At 45.2% G+C, this 20432-nt stretch overlaps 1 protein-coding gene across 6 annotated transcripts in view; it reads right to left on the bottom strand.

The window, feature by feature from the left end:
* The window catches only part of TRMT61A (tRNA methyltransferase 61A), a 58418-nt gene that overhangs the window by 18329 nt on the left and 19657 nt on the right, over positions 1–20432 (bottom strand). For 4 of the 6 annotated variants that reach the window (XM_053276263.1, XM_053276280.1, XM_053276291.1 and 1 more), the window contains exon 3: positions 17916–18182. In XM_053276263.1, coding sequence (XP_053132238.1) covers positions 17916–18182 — 267 coding nt within the window. Of the gene's footprint in view, positions 1–4277; positions 4774–15577; positions 16310–17915; positions 18183–20432 lie in introns of those variants that run through there. The other 2 variants (XM_053276310.1, XM_053276300.1) reach the window with 2 other exon arrangements.

Genomic DNA, 20432 nt, shown 5'->3' on the forward strand with positions numbered 1-20432 from the left:
GTCTTTAAAGACTTTTTTAAAGCTGCCAGAGATGGGGAGGCTCTTGTTTCACTAGGGAGCGCATTCCAAAGCCTCAGGGCAGCAGCGGAAAAGGCCCGTCCCTGAGTGGGGCAGTAAGTATAAAAATATAACAAACAAAGATTTGGTGTTCTGAGTAATCTCTTTGAAGTCTCCTAAATCAGCTCTTATCCTTTAATTTTCTTGCACCTTTCACCTGTGCTTCTGACCCTCTAGATTAGTGGTTCTCAACCAGGGTTCCTCCAGATGTTGCTGAACTACAACTCCCATCATTCCCAGCTACAATTTATTGTGGCTGGGGGCCATGTTCCCTCTAACAGGGATTCCCAGATGTTGTTCACTACAACTCCCAGAATCCCCAGCTGCAATGGCTTCTGGCTGGGGATGCTGGGAGTTGTAGTCAACAACATCTGGGAATCCCTGTTAGAGGGAACAATGGCTGGGGTGATGGGAGTTGTAGTTGTAGCAACATCTGGAGGAACCCTGGTTGGGAACCACTCACTGTTCTAGGTGTTTCCTTTTTTGCCTATCTACATTTTCCCATGCATCTGTTCCAGAAGGGGATCATGAGGACTGGGAACTGGTAGATTTGGGCCACTGGACCATCTGTGGCAAAGGCTACCTTCTGGATCTGTACCAAGAATGGCGTCAATATCTTCTGAGATTATTCCAGGCACTCAACGAGGAATGGCAAACCAGTATTACTTATATCCCACTTTTGTAAGAATCATTCAAAGCAGCTCACAACAGTACAATAATCATTTCTTTAAAAGGGGATGCAATAAAAACACACTATATAACACAACAGCAATGTAAAAACCTAACAAGGTTCAAAGCAGCAGGTCATAAAAATCTTAAAAGGCAATGGATTATGTAATTAAAAGCCTGAGGAAATAAAAGGCTCTTCAAACAACATCTAAAAGCAGAGAGCGTGAGCGCACACGCACATACACGCCAATACCCAGCAGATCTCCCTCAAGGAGAGCATTCCACATTTTGGCACTACCACTGAAAAGGCCCAGTCTCTTGTACCTTCCTATCTGATTCCTTGTGGCAATGGGATGGAGAGCAGGGCCTCCAACGTTGATCTTAATGGTTAAACAGAGTTGTATTTAGAGCCAGCCCAAGATCAATGCCTTTTGCAGGAAATCTATGGCCCTCTATCATACCCAAGAATTGCTTTGCTGGATCAGGTCCACCTAACCCAACAGTGGCCAGACAGACACTTTGGGAATTTCACAAGTACTGCCTGATGTAGTCCTACTGTGACCTTTTCACTCAGTATGCAGAGGTCCAATGTCAGGATTGAGTCTTTCATAACCTCTTCTAAAATTAAGGCCACTGCTTCTTTAACTGGTGTATGGGCCCAGAGCAGACATGTGGGGTACAGGGGCCTGGAAGGCACACCTGCTCCCTGAAGAGAAAAAGATCTACTGCTAAGAACTGCAAGCCGGGAAAAGTGCAGTATTCCGACAGAGGTCCAACTAGATGAGACCTTAGGTCAGGGCTGCTCAGCTTTGGCCCTCGGCCTATTTTTGGACTATAGCTTCCATAATCCCCAGCCACAGTGGCCAATAGTCAGGGATTATGGGAGTCGTAGGCCAACATCTGCAGGAGGGCGGAAGTTGAGCAGCACTGCCTTAGGAGGACAAGGTCTTGTGTGGGGTGGGGATCCAATATGACTCCAGATCCAGGACTGACCCAGCCTCTTAACCCAATGGAGGATTAAGGCATGAACTTCAGGGGATGAGACAGGGTGGGAACAACCTGAGAACTGGGCCCTAGGTGACTCCCATGCCACTGGAACACCCCCCCCATCACACACACACACACACACACACACACACACACACACACACACCCCAAAAGAAGCTGAGTCAGCATCTCCACCATGACCCAAGGACAGGGCCCTGCCTCTGTTCTCCAACTTGGAAGAGTCCCCTGAGGACCTGCCAGTCTTAGCAAAGGCCCCCCAACATCACCATAACCAGCTTGTTAAACATTTGGCAAGGATCCTTTACGTAAGAAAATAAAAACAGCCTTGCTGGATCAGGCACAAAGCCCATCTAGTCCAGCATCCTGTTTCACACACTGGCACACCTGATGCCACTGGAGGCCTACAGGCAGGAGTTGAGGGCATGCCCTCTCTCCTACTGTTACTCGCCTGCAACTGGTATTCAGCGACATCCTGCCTGTGAGGCTGGAGGTGGCCTATAGCCCTCAGACTAGTAGCTGTTGATAGACCTCTCCTCCACGAAGTTATCCAAATCCCTCTTAAAGCCATCCAAGTTGTTGGCTGTCACCACATTTTGTAGCAGAGAATTTCACAAGTTGATTATGCATTGTGTGAAAAGTACTTCCGTTTGTTGGTCCTAAATTTCCTGGCAATCAATTTTGTGTGATGAGCTCTGGTTCTAGTGTTATTTGAGATGGAGAAAATATTTCTCTCTATCCACTTTCTCCACACTACTATCATGTCTCCCCACAGTCATCTTTTTTTCTAAACTATAAAGCCCCAGATGTTGTAGTCTTGCCTCATAAGGAAGGTGGTCTAGGCCCCTGATCATCTTGGTTGCTCTCTTCTGCAGCTTTTCCAGCTCTACAATGTCCTTCTTTAGATGTGGCGACCAGAATTGTATGCAGTACTCCAAGTGTGGCCGCACCATAGTTTTGTATAATGGCATTATAGTATTAGCAGTTTTATTTTCAATCCCCTTCCTAATGATCCCTAGCATGGAATTGGCCTTTTTCACAGCTGCTGCACATTGAGTCAACACTTTAAACAAGCTATCCACCATGACCCCAAGATCCCTCTCCTGGTCAGTCACCGACAGCTCAGATCTTTAAGAAACAGATTTGCCTAGGAAAGGGACAGGGCCAATTCACCTTGCTTGAGCAGCAGCTATAGGGCCTGGAAGTCTGCTGCAGGAAGTTGCTGGAACAACGTTCTGCTATGCCGCATTGCCCAGCTCTGGGTTCTCTGATCAGCACTGTTGGAACTCTCCAAGATCTGGTGCCCTCTTGGATCCCTGCCTTGCATGAGAATCCAGTGCAGCCTCAAAAAGGATCACAATATGCCTTCCAATTCAAACAGATCTCCTAAGAAGCCGAACACTTATAGCAGTTTTCTCTTAACATCAGACCATTTCTCTCCCTGCAACTATACAGTCTTTGCAATGATTTAAGGAAGGGGTCCTCACCAGGGGGTACTAGTAACCCTAGGAGTACTTGTAGGGCACTCAGTGGATAATCAGAGGCTTCCTGCCGCCCCAGACTGTAGCTGCACTATTTGTTCCCTATCTTGGCACTTGAAGCCAACATGTCAGCAATGTGTCTGCTGTAGAAGGGGGAGGGAGAAGGATGAAAATCCTCCTCCTCTGCTCCCAATTGGTTGGCTACATACTGAAGCTCAGCATACCCCTCCTCTCAGCCTGACAGGCTGCAGAAAACCAGAACTGTGTACTCACATTGAAATTAATAAGACAAGTACAATTGTCCCATGAATTTCAATAAGACTGCTTATGAGTAACTCAGTGCGGATGTGAGCCAGTGACTGGAGTAGCATATCTTTCTAACCATGAACACTTAAATTTGTGTTTTTATGTATATATGTGTGTGTATGGTCTTATTGAAACTCACGGGACAAGCTTACTGAAGTAGCATCTCAAAACATAACTATTAAGAGTGTGAGTGTGTGTACATGCACAAAATCTCTATGGGGTAGCTGAGCTGAAGGTTTGTGACAGAAGGGGGTACACTTGTTAAAAAAAGATTGGGGACCAAGAAGAAACTGCAGAAGCAATGCCACTCTATTTAGTTTTCTGTATTTGTAGAGAAAGAAACCCAGTTCTTAGTGATGCCACTGCAACGTCACAACAGCAGCAGTAAATTAGCAGTATCTTGATTGTGGGAGGCACTGATTGTTTGTAGGGGCAAGGTCCCAACATCTGAGAACAGCATCCTTCTGGCATTTACTCTGAGCTTACTAGCACACTATAAATATTGCCTTAGCCCCGGGGGGGGGGGAGATGTCCTTTAAGCAAGTGCATACGTGGGCGAGTTGAAGTTTTGCTGAGAAGGAAAACAGGAGGGTTCAGCTGCTAAAGAAAATTAGGGGGTGGGAAAGGGGATCTTGATTCATTACAAGACAAAGATACAATTTGGAGAAGTCATAGCATCGTCCACCATGTTGCTGTGGTACCACCGTTTCCTGTAATAGCCTTGAAGAAGAACTGTAAGGAGTCTGTGATAAGCAGTAATTCATCATCCCTTTCATTCAAGCAGGGTTTGGCTGAATGGAAAGAATGCAAGCATCTCAACAAGTTAAGTTTGGGAACTGAACTGGCACAGCATTTCTCTTTTTAATAGTCTCTGTTTTAATGAAGTAAACACAAAATCAGTTTTCTAGTGCTCATTATTCAGGGCAGGGAGAATGGCATGAAGATCCATAGGATGCAATCAGAGGAATGGGCAGGTTTTCAGGGTATACCTAGACTGCAAAGTTGAATAGGTCTTATATCAGTTTCACTAGCACAGCTGTCTTGGCAGCTATCATTTGGGTGAGAATTCTCTGTCAGAGAGCTACAGTAGCCTTAACAGAACCAAGTTCCCTTCCAGGTTCCATGGAAAGGGGAATGGCTATAAAGCCAGTTTGCCTGTAGCACAGATACATCTCAGGGTTTGGAAGGTGCGGCTGTTTCACCGTTCTCTCTTCCTAGAGCTTCTTCGCCAGGCCTTGACAAATTCTCCTTGGTCCTAGGAACCAGCCCAAGAGCCAGAAAATGAACATTTGACAAAATTAGTGATGGAGACTGTAGAGTGGGTGGGTAAATGAGCTTCATTATTTCCCCTTTAAAAGGCACAGAACAGAAACAGGGCTGCCTGGGACAAATAAAAATGTGTATCAAATAACTCTGCTTCTGAATATCTTAATCTAGGCACTACGACTCCCTGATACCACGGATCAAGCTCTGTTCTTGATCATCCTACCATTTCTTTATTTCCTCCTACTTTTTAAAAAACAACTGTTTTCATCCACTCAAAGCTATTCCTAATTATTCAAGTGTCTCTAAATCCTGCAGTCAGAACATTATGTAAATTAAATTTTGAATAACTTACTCTGAGCCTAGCAGCTGGGCTTCTTCAACACAGAATTAAGGAGAGATTATATTAGCAACCTGACGTTCTGTGCTTAAATTGGGGGTTGGGGGGAGGAAGCCAGAAAACTCTGCACCTTTCCCTGGGTTAGGGTAGGACACTCATTATGGAGAGAGAGATTCTTGTCCTTGGTGGTAGGGGGACCTAATACACTATATAGGCAAGATGAGAGAAAGAGCCTACCTAGCATAGAGAACGGGCAATAATTATTCATACACGCATGTATAAAATCCTGCAAGAGCAAGTAAGCAAGTGTGCGACTCACAGCAGCCTCCAAGTTCTCAACACTATTTGCAGGCAACTGAAGAGCACCTAAAAGCACATTCTTTAAATAGTGATTTTTTGGTGTTTAAGATTTTTATTGATTGATTGATTTGATTTGATTTGATTTGTATACCGCCCTTCCAAAATGGCTCAGGGCGGTTTACAATTAAAACAAACCACTAAAACAGTAAAGATTAAATTAAATTAAAATTAAAACACAATATAACAATTAACAATTTAAAAACATTTTAAAACAACAATTACAGTGATTAAAAACCCCGAAATTGGGTTTTGAATTTTAAAACAGACCAAATATTAAAAAACCCCAAATTTAGGAAGCTGAGAAAGCTTGGGTGAAAAGATGGGTTTTCAGGTGTTTTTTTGAAAATTTTTGAAAACTGCCAGAGATGGGGAGATTTGTTTATTTTGTTTTTAGGAATACAGGAAGTTGCCTTATACCAAGTCAGACCATTGGTCCATCTAGCTCAGTATTGTCTGTACTGAGTGGCAACAGCTCTCCACGGTTGCAGGCAGGAGTCTCTGCTTGCAGTGTTCCCTCTAACAGGGATTCCCAGATGTTGTTGACTACAACTCCCAGAATCCCCAAGCATAAGCCATTGGAGGTGGGGATTCTGGGAGTTGTAGTCAACAACATCTGGGAATCTTTGTTAGAGGGAACACTGTCTCCTAGGCCTACCTGTTATTCGGGACTGAATCTGGGACCTTTTACATGCAAAGCAGACAGTGTTCCACTAAGTTATGGCCCCATCCCCAAAAGGAAATATCTTAACAACAACCACCAACAATTTGTTAGCTGCCCCATAATAAATTGTTCTCTGGGCAGTTCACAACACAGGATTCAAACATAAAATAAAAATAACACACACATATAACACATTAAATTATAACAGACACCCTGGGAGGCTCAAAATTCTATATGGATGCCTAGATTTAGATTCTGTATGGCTAGTTAACTACATATATTTTACTCCTTATATAAAATATCACTACCTTTGTATCTTTCTTATGACTGGGGTTTTTTCTTGGATGGATAAGATCTTGTTTGTAAACTTGTATTTTTGTTGAAATCTCAGAGATATAACATTTCTGTTTTTACTTGTATTACTAATAAAAGCATTTTTAAAATATTTTAAAAAATCATAACAGACAAAAAGGGAGAGGAAAAAATACAAAGAATACAAAGTCGTTTAAAAATTCATTTTAAAATTAGTTAAAAATCAAATCAAATCAAATCTGAAAATTAGAATTTAAAAGGCCTGGGTGAACAAAAAGGTATTTCCTGGCATCTAAAAGAACAAAGTGACCAAGCGAGGTGAACCTCACCGGGGAGGCTATTCCATAAACAGGGTGCAACCATTAAAAGGCCCTGTCTCTAGTAGCCACTCACCTCACCTCATTTGGCAGGGTCACCTGGAGGGCCTCAGAAGAAAATCTTAAGGTCTGGATTGAATATATGACACTCTCTCAGAATATAAGAGAATAAGAGGCACTCTCCCAGGTAACCCGGATCCAAGCCATTTAGGGCTTTAAAGGTTAAAAACAGCACTTTGAATTGGGCCCAGAAATGGACTGGGAGTTAGTATTACTGGCGTAATATGCTCAAATTGTTGTGGTTTTTTTAGCCTTTTAATTGTTTTTGAATTGTTTTTATATTGTTTTTAGCACTGTGTCTTAAATGGTGTGTGTTTTTATGTCTTTTTAAATTTGTTGTACACTGCCTAGAGCCCTTGGATGGGGTGGTTTATAAATGTAATAAATAATAAGTAATAAAATAAATAAATAAAATGACCAATCCCAGTTAATAATCTTGCAGCCCTATTTTGTACCAGCTAAAGTTTCTGGACCGTTTCCAAAGGCAGCCCCAAGCACAACACATTGTAGCAATCTAAGCAAGAGGTTACCAGTGCATGAGTAACTGTGGCCAAGCTATCTCTGTCCAGATAAGGTTGCAGTTAGCATGTCAGCTGAATCTGATAAAAGGCACTCCACAGAGACCACTTGAGCCTCTAGAGACAGTGCAGGATCAATGAGCACCCTCCAACTCCAAACCTGGTCCTTCAGGGGGAGCGCAACCCCATCTAGAGCAGGTCGAACATCCTTCACCTGGGCAGAGGATTACAGCACTCACATGCATTCTCCCATCCAAATGCAAACCAAGGCAGACCTTACTTAGCAGAGGGGATAATTCATGCTTGCTACCTCAAGGCCAGCTCTTTTATTGTTCATATTTATTGTAAGCCACTGCATGCTTTTCTTAATAGGGTAAGACCGGGATAAACATTATTAAAATAAGATAAATGAAGTGCTGTGGCACATCCCATGCAGCATGCTCTATAGTGCATTTTTTAATTAATTTTTTATTGGTTTTCCAGCCATGAACAGTAACAAGTAATTATTTTGACAGTAATTAACATACATCAAGCTTAAATGTACAATGCATGTCATCTTTTATGAGTGGCTACAAGTTGGGGGAAGAAAGGAAACAAGAAAAAGGGGAATTCATATGCATATTTACATCCCCCCCCACATTGTAATTGCTTACCAAGTATATATATTGCATCTATTCCACATGAGAGGTCTAAGTGATCCTCCCCCACCCTGTCCCAACCCCTGTATGTGTGCATGTGTGTATGAAAGGCTGCCATCGTAAGAACAAACAATAACTTTGAGGGATAGAGCATTATCATCATGCTGGCCCCTTTGAGAATCATAGTTGGTAGCACTTTTTCATTTCCACCAAGCATTCAATGATGGGGATTCTAGTCCAACAGCAGCTGAAGAACCTCAGCTTGGCCAGCCCTGCATAACAAGAATGTTTTAGCATGTGATAAAACACTCTTGTTATGCAGGGTTGGCCAAGCTGAGATTCTTCAGCTGCTGTTGGACTCACATGCTCTTGAGGACTATCTTGAGTAATTCAGAGTCATCCATTGTACCGAGATATATAACATATAAACATAAACATATAACCCCTTTTATTAGCTGTCATCCAGGTTGGACAGCTTCTTTTTATCTTGAATATCTTTTAACTGACCAGAATGACTTGAGATCTTTTAATGTGGCTAAGTTCTGTTTAATAGCCAGTAAAATTCACCAGGGATTCATTAAAGAATCATTGTTAACTGATCTTTATACTTAACTATGTGCTTAATTGCTGTATCATAACCCTGTCGGTTATGTAGGTTTTTTTGTTGGGCTTCTGTTTGTAAACGGTGCTGGTCTGTGACTGTAATAAAGGAACTGATTGACTGAGCCATCCACTGTGTGCATATTCATCCTCTTGTCTGTCTCTGTGGTGTACCCTGGAACACCATAGCTGTTCTCCCCAAATCCCATACAACACCTTACATGGGATTTGGGTTAGATTTTCTCCGCAAATCCCATGCACCACCCAGGGGTTCTGGGGCAGACCCCCAGGGGTTCTACAGCAGACCAAGTGATATGGAAGACATTCCTTGAAGACCAGAAAATCTGAAACCACTGCTCTGCAGTAACATGGCATAGAGCAGCCACAAAGCTTTCTAAATTCTTCATGCTGAAAAAGGGGCAGGGGTAGGGGAGAGAAAGAGGCAGGCTGATTTTTTATGTTGCGAAAGACGGTATTCATTATGCATGAGGTTTGAATTAAACACACACCTCTACAACTCCTCATCTCCCAACATGAAAATTTAAAATCCTCCACGAACACACTTCCAGTCGTACATTTTTTATTTGTCTCAAGAACATTAAAAGGTTAAAAGAAAAAGAAACAGAAAAAACACCGCAAAGGGACCGCAAAATCTACAGCAAAAGCAGTGCAGCCATGCTTAAACCATCAAGATTCAGAAGTTCTTTCTTCAGGTCTGTTGTCTTGAGACAGCCACTCACAGACTACGTTAAGGGTAGACCTTCCTCCCCAGTAATTAGATTAAACCTTGTCTACAAGAAAGGCATTACGGCAAAAGTATCCTAGCTGAGGCTCTGCGGCCTTTTCTGTAGCCGCTCTTGGCCTATGGAATGCACGCCTGGCAGATATCCGCAGTTTAGGCTCGCTGTCGGCCTTTAAGAGAGCCCTAAAAAACTTACTTGTTTGGCCTGGACTTCCAAGGGTTGTAAATTGTTTTTGGAAGTATTTTAATTAGTTTTAAATGGTTTTTAAAATGGTTTTTGAATTGTTTTTATATTGTTTTTAGAACTGTGTTTTAAATGGTGTGTGTTTTTAGGTCTTTTTAAATTTGTTGTACACTGTCCAGAGCCTTTGGATGGGGCAGTTTATAAATGAAAGAAAGAAAGAAAATAAATAAATTGTTGGACTACAACTCCCATCACCCCCAGCCACATTTCATGCATCTGGGTATGATGGGGGTTGTAGTCCAACAGGAGCTGTATTATCCACTCTCACAAGTGATTACAGGATGTCCAAGGGGACGACCTGCAAAGATGTCAGGACAGGTGCGCCTTCAGCGCATTACAAGATGATCTGGTTCACTGTGTGGTACACTGGCTCTATGCTGCATGAGTATACAAGTGTCTGTACACTCATACATGTGTGTAAGAGAATGGCTGTGCCTTTGTCCGTTTTAAGTGAACCTGGCTACAATGCATGGCACAGACAGTCCATATACAACTGCACCTGCATTCAATGTAACTTGCGAATAACTGTACCTGTGTACACTGTATATTCATTGTAGGAGCGCTGGGCGCAACGTATGAATAGGGCTTGAGTCTTATACTGAAGAGTCAGGATCAGCACTGGAACCTGATACAGAGCCAGAGCCTGCAAGGGCTCCAGAGATGGAGTCCCGCACAACAACATTCGTGTAGCCTGAATCCCCTGAAGCGACAGCCTCCGAAGAGCTGGCTACCCCCCTCCCCTAACTTCACCCCCCAACTGATATCCACAAGTCAACACTGGAGGCAGGATCAGCTGGAGAGGCCGAGGACGTGTGGCAGACTCCAGGCTTGAGGGCTGCCCACCAGGAGCAGGCTTTGCTCAGAGGTATTTAAGAGCTCGGTCTTCCTCCGGATGTTTTTGGATCAACACGTCCCAAGGATCTGTCCATGGTGCTATTCTGACCAACTCGGCCTTGCCTCATAAGCTGGAGAGCTGGTCTTGTGGGAGCAAGCATGACATGTTCCCTTAGCTAAGCAGAGTCTGCCCTGGTTGCATATGAATGGGAGACTTGATGTGCAAGCACTGTGAGATGTGCGAGCACTGTGAGATGTGCGAGCACTGTGAGATGTGCGAGCACTGTGAGATGTGCGAGCACTGTGAGATGTGCGAGCACTGTGAGATGTGCGAGCACTGTGAGATGTGCGAGCACTGATGGTCTGACTCAGTCAGTGTTCTCGCTAATTTTTTTCATCAGTGTGCAGAATTAGTTTTGTTCTGAGCGGCAGTATCAAGCAATGTGTGCACACATGCATTCAGAATGGGGACTTCCTGATTCAACCTGAGCGGGATTTAACATTAACTGAGTGGACATCAAAAAATGAATGAGTGTGTACACACGTGCAGACCTTAGAGGAACACTGAACTCAGTATATGGCAGCTTCCTATATTCATATGACCTCATGGGCTCTGTACTGTGGGACAGGCTGGACAGTTATTGAGGAGGAGATAAGACTATAGGAACATAGGAAGCTGCCTTCTACCGAGTCAGACCATTGGTCCATCCAGCTCAGTACACTGACTGGCAACTGGCAAGGTTTCATGGAGATGCCAGCAATTGACCCTGCGACTTTCTGCATGCAAAGCAGATGCTATGGCTCCATCATTCCCTTGGTCTCAACCAGAGTGATGAAGGGACCCAGCTCTCTGATCTTTCCCTCTGCCATTGATAGCTGAAGCAGAGATCGGAGGTTTGTGTGACTTTTGTTTTAGAAGCCACCTCAAGGGCTTTTACATCAGAAGGCAGGATAATGTGTGGGTTGTTGGTTTTTTTTTTTTTTTTTTAAACCTAAATAAGTAAATCTATACAACATGCAGCGTTTTATAATATGTTCTTTTGTGTGTGCATGTGACACAGATGTTGTGCCGGCCTGGTTTAAATGTTATGGAAAATGCATGCAAATCCTTCTAGGCCGGCACAACATCAGGCCTGGCGGCCGAATCCAGCCCAGGGAGATTTTTTTGCTGGCCCCAGGGCTGGCCCAAAGTATTGTGGTGCTTGAGGTGAGCTGCAAAATGCTGCCTTGCCCCATGGAACTGGGGGGGGGGGGTGTCAGGCCCCTTTCAAAACCAACCTTTGAAGGCGTTGAAAGTGCACAGGGGACGAGGAAGAGGAAAGGTTGCTAGGAGCCTCATAAGAACATAAGGACAGCCCTGCTGGATCAGGCCCAAGGCCCATCAAATCCAGCATCCTGTTTCGCACAGTGACCTCCTCTTCCCTCCTCGTGCTGTGGGTAACTAATACTTGCTTTCATTAATATTTTTAATGAGTAACTAATAATTGCTTTCATTAATATTTTAATAATTAATTTTAATACAATCATTAATGTGCTGACAATTTACCTCAGCCCCTGCCTACCAAGTCATGGTTGGTTCCGGCCCACCAGGGTATTTGACTTGTGCACCCCTGGTTTAAACTGATCCTGCATTTACAGCAAACAGTATGGAACTGCAAACGTCACATACAATTCTGCTATTGTTTTCCATAATGACATCCCAAGACAAAAGAGCCCCACATCTCTGCCTGGAGTTGTCAACTCCCTTCCAATTCACTTGAAAATTGCATTTACTTCTTGGGATCCTGCACAAAGTAGGAGCCGAAGTGAGCTCAGGGGTTGTCATTATCTCAGCATAAAAACAGGCCCTACAGCAAAGAAAACAAAAAACCTGCACAACAGTTCAGAAAACCTTGTTCTTCCATCCATTTTAGATATGTAGTTGAGCAACAGGGAGCTTCCTCTCTCCCTCTCGTTTTAATAATTAAAAAAAAAAAAAAAAAGCCTAAAGGAGTTTATCAAAAATTCAGTCAGAATCAAGGTCGCGCATCGGCTACAGCCACCATTGCAGTGAAAAGCATTTATCAGCAGATGCTGCAAAAGGAAGGAGGGGTGCTGGGAAGGAGAACGTGTGCAAGGGTAGTAGATGAAGCAATATCTGCAGTGCAGCAGATCTCCAATAAGCAAGAATCGCTGCTGTCAGAATGAGGAGCAACTCTGGCAGGAAGGCCAAGCCGAAGCGCAGAGGCACAAGGCTGGCCTCGCCCTCCGATACACCGCCAACAACAAATAAGGACCCTCGTAAGCCACGGACCCAAAGCACCGATTTGTATTCTTTCAAGCTCTTTGCAATAAAACAGGTTGTTAAGAGAGAGGTTAAAGAAATCCCAGGCAGGAACAGCAAGGATGGATGTATGCTTAACAGACCATTAAACCCTTGGCCGATTAAAATAACAAACTGCAGTGAATCAGGAGATTGAGACCGAGTCATGCAAGAGTGTGTGTGCGGCGGGGGGGAGAATGTTCCTGCTCATCTTGCTGAGGATTTATGGAACGTGTAAATTAAAAATCAACACCCACTTTCAAATAATTGTTATTTAATTTCTGGGGTGGGGGAGAGGGGGAAGTGGGGAATGAGACAGGCAGATTAACAAGAGGATGATAGGCTGAGAGGTCCATTTTACTGTACTTCTGGCTTAAAGTCAGAACCTGCATGGCCCACTGCTCATTTGACATGCAATAATCTGTTATATTAATTCTCCTGGATGTGCCTTGGAATGTGCGTCCCAGAGCCCAGCTGATTGGCTGGGCGGCGGACACACCTGATTGGCTGAGGCGCAGCCAGGAGGATTGGTTGCCGCAGTGGCAGCCCGGCCATGGAGGCCAGAGGTAGCAGGCCTGGCCCGGCCATGGAGACAAGGCCCAGGAGGGGGGAAAGAAGGGGGGGAGAAATGGCAGTGGGGAGTAGAGGTGGCTGGGCCCGGAAGCAGAGACTGGGGCAGAAGGGAGGGAGAGGTAACCACCAGCCCCAAAGAGTGCACAGATACTCTTGTGTGGGGTCGGCTAGTCTATCCTCTATAATAAAATGCTTAGGTGTAATCCTGTGTCTGCCGGTGTCTTTCTCGGCCATTCTGGGCATGCACAGAGCGCATGCCCAGAACGTCCGAGAAAGATACGGCCGCAGAGACACGGCGGCCATGTTGAGGAGGGCAGAGGCAGCCGAAGAACGGGATATGGGGAGGGCAGAGGCGGCAGCTGGGGGACCGGGAGGGCAGAGGCGGCAGCTGGGGGACCGGATCATCATCATTAAGGCGTTGGGGGTCCACGGGGAGGGGAGAAACGGCGGCAGGTCTGGCCCGCCCGCCGAAAAAGACAGAGGTGGCGGCGGGTCCGGCGGGTCGGCAGGTGGCACTCTTGGCTGCGGCGGCGGAACTCTCCGCCCACCCAGAAGGCCAAAGGCGGCAGCAGGCGGCACTCTTGGCAGCGGTGGAACTTTCCGCCCGGCCGGGAGGCCAGAGGCGGCGGCGGGTCCGGCAGAGGCAGCGGCGGCACAGATCGGTTGAGTGCGGAGACTAGCGCCCATTATTTTAATGGGCTGAAAAATACTAGTATATATATAATTCTCCTGGGTGTGCCTTGGAATGTGCATCCCAGCACCCAGGTGATTGGCTAGGCTGCGGATGCGCCTGATTGGCTGAGGCGCACCCAGGAGGATTGGTTGACGTGGCAGCAGGCCTGGTCACGGAGGCCAGAGGCAGTGGCGGGACCGGCCTGGCCATGGAGGCAAGGCCCAAGAGTGGGGAAAGAAAGTGCGGGGGCAGAAGTGGAGGTGGGGAGGACAGGCGGCTGGGCCCGGAAGCGGAGACTGGGTAGAGGTAACCGCCGGCCCCAAAGTGCGCACAGATGCTCTGTGCGGGGTTGGATAGTCTATTTAAAAATTATACATGAATGTGAAAGTGTTCCACTGTTGTAACAGTGGTTAAAGAAAAACTAGTCGGGGAAAACAATGTTATGGGCTTGTTTGCATGTTAGCAGTTATGGCAGAAATAATATTGATCACCATTGGAGGAAGCTTACAGTTTCTTGGCTATCTTTGCAGGAGAGAGAAAAAATCAAGACCAACCTTCTCGGCAGTGGGCTAAAACAGCAAGAATGTAAGAATTTCTTTTCTGCATCAGGCTGAAGAGGTCCATCTAATACAGGGCTGCTGTTAAGAATACAACTCCCATCATCTCCACCCAGAGTGGCCAAGCCAGGGATTGCAGGAGTTGTAACCCAGCAGCAACCAGTGGACCAAAGTTGTGCAGCTCTGATTTAGCATAACCTTTCGTCTCTAAAGATCAGGCCTGCTCAACTTCGGCCCTCCTGCAGATGTTGGCCTACAACTCCCATAATCCCTGGCTATTGGCTATAGTGGCTGGGAATTATGGGAGTTGTAGTCCAAAAACAGCTGGGGGACATAAGTTGAGCAGGCCTGCTAAAGATGGTCAGCAAGATGCTTCTAGAAAATCCACAAACAGAAAATGACTGGGGAGCGATCCTTCTGTTGTGGGTCCCTGGCATCTGATAATCAGAGGTATGCTGCTTCTGAACATTAAGATTTCAACTGTTAATTGAAAACAACAATATCTGGGGGCCCAAGTTTGAGAACCCCTACAGTAAAGCAAATGAAAATGCACCCTTGGCTTCTGTGGTGGGGGAACTTCAGCCTCTTCTCGAAATGAAATACCGGAGCTAGTGAGAGATATAATGTGTTATAAAGCTCCAGTTCACATTCCTAGAGCATTTCAGCTACCACTAACTGTGTGTGATTTAACAACATTTGCACACAAACATCCTTAGATTAAAATGCAGTGTCCCAGAAATAAATAAATATAATCTTACAGTGATTTTACTAAGGCATAATTTAGTCTTGCAGTGCTGTAGTCTTAGAACAAAACAAGACAAAAAAACATGAATGCAATTTGTTAATTGCCTCCTTGTAATAAAGAGGTCATTTGCAATTTAACATTTCTAGTTGGGAAAGCAATGCAAGTGAGCTTATCTGTGACGAGTGAAAAACGATGCCCTGGCGAGTAGTATACCAACATAGCTCGATGAGTAAAATTTTTGTCTGGCTGGTGCACAGAGCCAATATTTCTTGACCCCTGGATATATGAAGGTATCAATACTAAAGGGACACCCCAAATGCTTAATGGAAAAGATGAGCTTTAATATGGATTTGAAGGGAGTGACAGGAGCGAGTACAGAATTAGACATCCCTGGCGTTTGCTAGAAAAGGAAAAAACACTAGATATGAGAAAGCAATGTCTGCTGAAATCACAGGTGGCAAGATAGTGATGAGATAGTATAAGATGGTTCCCTGTCGCCAAAGGGCTCACAGTCTAAAAAGACACACAAAGTGGTGGTCTATTACAAACGTTCAGTCTCCTCTCACTGCACAGGAACAGCGTATGGACACAAGACTTGTGCTTGTACCAAGCAAAGTTTGCTGTTAGACCAGTTTCGTGACAGAAAAGCCATGACCTCTGAACCAAACCAATGAGTCAGACAGACTGGACTAATCAACTCAGCTTCGAACTGATGGGTCAATTTGTCCACTAAGGTCAGGCTCCAACGCTTCTGGTCTCTGGACTTGCGTCATCCATCGCCGGATGACCGCTGCATCAACAAGCATCTAACCAATCCACTTGCCAGTGGTGAGTGCCCTCAGCCATCTGGTGAGCACGACATCCAACACCACACAGATCTCCTCAACAGGGGTCTGATTTCCATTGCCATTTTTGAGAAGGTAGGGAACAGCAGGAATCCTTTCTGGGCAATAGGAGAGGGCCCCCACTGTGTCTTATCCATTTCTCGCCATATCCCAGTGCCAATGGTAAAAGACCCACTTCTCTCCTGACTGTGCACGAGCAAAAATGACCTGAAGGAAGAGAGAGGATTGGGGGCGACCACAAATAATGGCTGGCTAGTGGTGCAGTGGGGAAATGCCTGACTAACAAGCAGAAGGTTGCTGGTTCGAATCCCCACTGGTACTGTATTGGGCAGCAGCGATACAGGCTAAAAGGCATCATCTCAAACTGCACAGGAGGAGGCAAAGGTAAATCCCTCCTGTATTCTACCAAAGAGAACCACAGGGCTCTGTGGGCGCCAGGAGTCGAAATCGACTGTACGGCACACTTTAACTTTAGTGAGCTAAGCCCAAATCTATAGATTCCTGATCATCAAGCAATAAATGAGTATGTGCAATTTTATCTCATCCAAAATCCCTGAGAGTGGTTTTACCCACACTGTTCCATTCAATCTACACAATCATTAGCAGGAAGGATTTCTTTTTAAATCCCTATTACACACACGCACACCCCCTCCCAACAAAATGTCAGAGAGCATTTACTTTCGTCAAGTTATGTTACTATGCCTTCCCACACACTCGTATCACAGCTAGAATATGCTTGACAGAAGTTCAAAAGCTTTTTCTATTCTACACAAGCCAACTGCCGTGGCAATCAAAGAAAAATCAGTGGGAGAAAAGTTGTTTTTCCACCTTCCAGATCTCTCTCTCATTGTAAAACCTGACGCTTTCTTATGTTTTTTAAAAAGCCTTGACAATTCTTAGCCATACACAAGCCTAGCATTTAAGAACAAGGCTGAAAAGGGCCCAACACATACAAACAAGATGACTCCCTGCAAAAATACAACTATAAACACAATTTTTTTAAAGGTCTACATAAGTTTTGCCCTGGGCACAACCTGGCAATAAAATAAAAGTTGAACAAGAATTGTGCTTTTATTTATTTTTTAAAAAATCGATCAATAAAAAGCAGTCATGATGGTTATCGTATGGGTTGAAAAACCTGACCAATGCCTGACAAAGCAGAGATGAGAAACCTCGTCTGTCTGGGGAAAGCATTGCTAATTAGCAGGTCCATGCAACCACACTGAAGAATAAAAGTCTACATGCTGCCTTTCACATCAACACAGTGTCTCGCAGTCACAAAGAAGCAAGTACACCTACACACATCGGCATGCATTCACTTTCATGTGTGCTCAGACAACAATGGACTGGGGCGGGGCGGGCTTAGTTCTCCTCCCGCAGGCAGGCAAGAGTAGCATGCAAAGGGAGAAAGAGCCTCCCCTCTCCTCAGTCAGTTGCTGGGGAAAGCAGTCTCCAGTTCCTGCAGACTGTTTTAGGTACAACTGCATGGACTAGGCCAGGGGTTCCCAATAGGGGGTACAAGTACTCCTAGGGGTACTTGAAGGGTTCCCGGGGGTACTCCGAGTCCTCCTGCCTCTCCATGCTGCAGTTACGCAATTTGTCTCCCATCTGAGGATTGCTAGCTTGAAGCCAAGGCATCCTCAACAACGTGTCTGAGGAACACTCTCCTCTTCCTCTCCTCCTGATTGGCTGGCTATGTGCTGAAGCTCAGCTTTCTCCAGCTGAAGAATCTGGAGGTCTTGTGCGGTGCAGAACATGCCCCTTCCTCTCCTAAAGGTGCCAGATGGATACATCATGGAACAGATAAACGTACCTTCAAGCTTGAGTGCTGACTTTGCATGACCTATGGCTTCCCAGGGCGACGGAATATCCAAGAATATCGCATCTGCAACATTAGTGACTCCAAAACCATTTTTACACACATCCTGGGTCTTCACAGTCACCAAGTGGTCCACCTTGTGTTCTTGAAATTCTTCCATGGCTTTCTCGGCTCTCTGCTGGTGAAACTCCACTGTATACAGATGTCCTGTTGGAGCAATTGTCCGGATTATGGCATGGGAGAGGGACCCACTTCCGGTGCCTAAAGAGGGAGTGAGGGAAATACAGCCATTGAGAGAACCACTTAGCACATAGATAAGGGCAGATGTATTGGGTTCTGCTACATTTAGTAGTTGGTTTTTGCTTTATGTAAATTGTTGTGAACTGCTTTTGATTATGTACGTAAGAAAACAGTTGGAATAATAATAATAATAATAATAATAATAATAATAATAATAATAATTTCCTTTTAATTATTAATAATTTCCACAGCTATACTTGAAAGAGGCTGCATGAACAACTGATCCATATCTGCCTATATGTGCAGGCAACTCAGGTCTATCTAGTTCCTTGCCCAATATGACTCACCTCCACTGCAGATGGGTTGCCTGAAGACCAGCAGAGGATGTGTAATTTGCCTTGCAGAAGAGAAATGGAAGGAGAAAAGCAAAGATTTCCTTCTTCCTGGTACATGCTCTGCCTAGTTCCCACACCTTGGCCATAAACTAAATGTACCTGCTAATTCTTCCCTGCTAACTGGGCAAAGAGACACCTTCCAAAGTGGTGATTATATTTAGGAGGGGGAGAGCAACAGACCCTATTGAACCCCAGCACAGCGTCCCTCCTGTGGCTGTTGCTGGTGTCTATTTTGTGTGTGGGCCTGTCATTTTTAGATTTTGAGCCCTTCTATGTAAGCTGTTTTGATGACATTTTGTGGGAAACCAGTATATAAATAACAACAACAACTTCTTAATAAGTACCGACCAGACAGCAGTGAGAAATCTTCCACTGATGCAGCACAGATTCCCAAAAGGAACCTGCAGTTTCTGTTGATGGGCCTCTTAGAACTGGTGGGGGGGGGGTCACTACAAGGTTTAAATTGGTAGCTCCTATCTGGATCTCACACAGGGGCCCATGAGGATGTGCATGGGGCCAAAGCTCCATGGTAGAGCATTTGTTCGGCCTGCAGAAGGTTCCAGGTTCAATCCCTGGAATCTCCAGGTAAGGCTAGGACAGACAACTGCCTGAAACCTTGGAGAGCTGCTGCCAGTCAGTGTAGACGGTCCTGAGCCATAGGAACCAATGGTCTGACTCAGGATAAGGCAGCTTCCTGTGTTCAGTCCTGTATGGTGCATGATGCAGCAACCTTGCTGAAGCTAAGCAAGTCGAGATCTAGTCAATGCCTGGATCATAGGAAGCTGCCTCAAACCGAGTCAGACCATTGGTCCACCTAGCTCAGTACTCTGACTGGCAGCGGCTGTCCAAGGTTTCAGGCAGGAGTCTTTTCCAGCTCTCTCTGGAGATGATGCCAGGGAGAGAACCTGGAACCTTCTGCATGCAAAACTGATGCTCTGCCACTGAGGTATGGCCCCATCCCCTAAGAGGAATATCTAACAGCAGACAGTGGTCACATGTCGTCACCCATGCAAATGCAAGCCAGGGCAGACCTGAAAGGCTAGCAATTAATGCTACCTCTCTCCCTCTGGATGGGAGACTGCCAGAGAATGCCATGTATGCCACCTTGAGTTCCATCATGACAGGAAGGTGGGACATAAAAACATAAGGGGTGGGGGAAGTAAAAAGCACAAAAGTGTTGGCTACATTTTGCATCCGGGTTTGTAGGTTCCACCATGAAATCATATCATCCTTATAATGTCTTAATGATGCATTTGTGAGATGTTGTTGAATCTGCTCGAATTGTGCATGCATATAATTGTACTTTTATGCATTCACTGTTTTTTCCTGCTGGTCTTGGACCATAATAAAGGCAGATTGATTGATTGAAATAATAATTTTTAAAAAAAATTCTGCAAAGTCCAGAACACCTTGCTACCCCACAAGTAGTTCAATGCGATCCAGAATATTGCTGAACCCACAAAACCCTTCCCTACCTCCAAGCCCGTCTGCTCTGCTGGGACAACCACAAGGCCTCTGCAATTTCACCAACACTCAGCCAGCCTAGCACAATACGGCCCATCGATTGCTTCTCATGACAATGGCACCGGCAGCTCATGAGACCAGCAGCCTGTGCCGAAGTCCCTCGGCAGAAGGCTCGCTTGCGTGACTGGGGACTTCTGCCGTCCCAGGGAGTGTAACGATTTTGCCTCCCGGGTGGCTAGTGTTGCACACGTGCTGGGTCTCTTCCTATTCATCTCCAGAAGCAAACAGGAGGGATGTCAGCACAGCAGGGGTGGAGAGGAGAAGCAGCAGCAGCTTGGCACATAGATCGCGTTTCCCACTCAATATTCTCCTACATTTTTAATCATCTGCCTTTTAAAATCTGCTCTTCAGT

This window comes from Hemicordylus capensis, chromosome 1 (genome assembly GCF_027244095.1).
Source record: "Hemicordylus capensis ecotype Gifberg chromosome 1, rHemCap1.1.pri, whole genome shotgun sequence".
NCBI lineage: Eukaryota > Metazoa > Chordata > Lepidosauria > Squamata > Cordylidae > Hemicordylus > Hemicordylus capensis.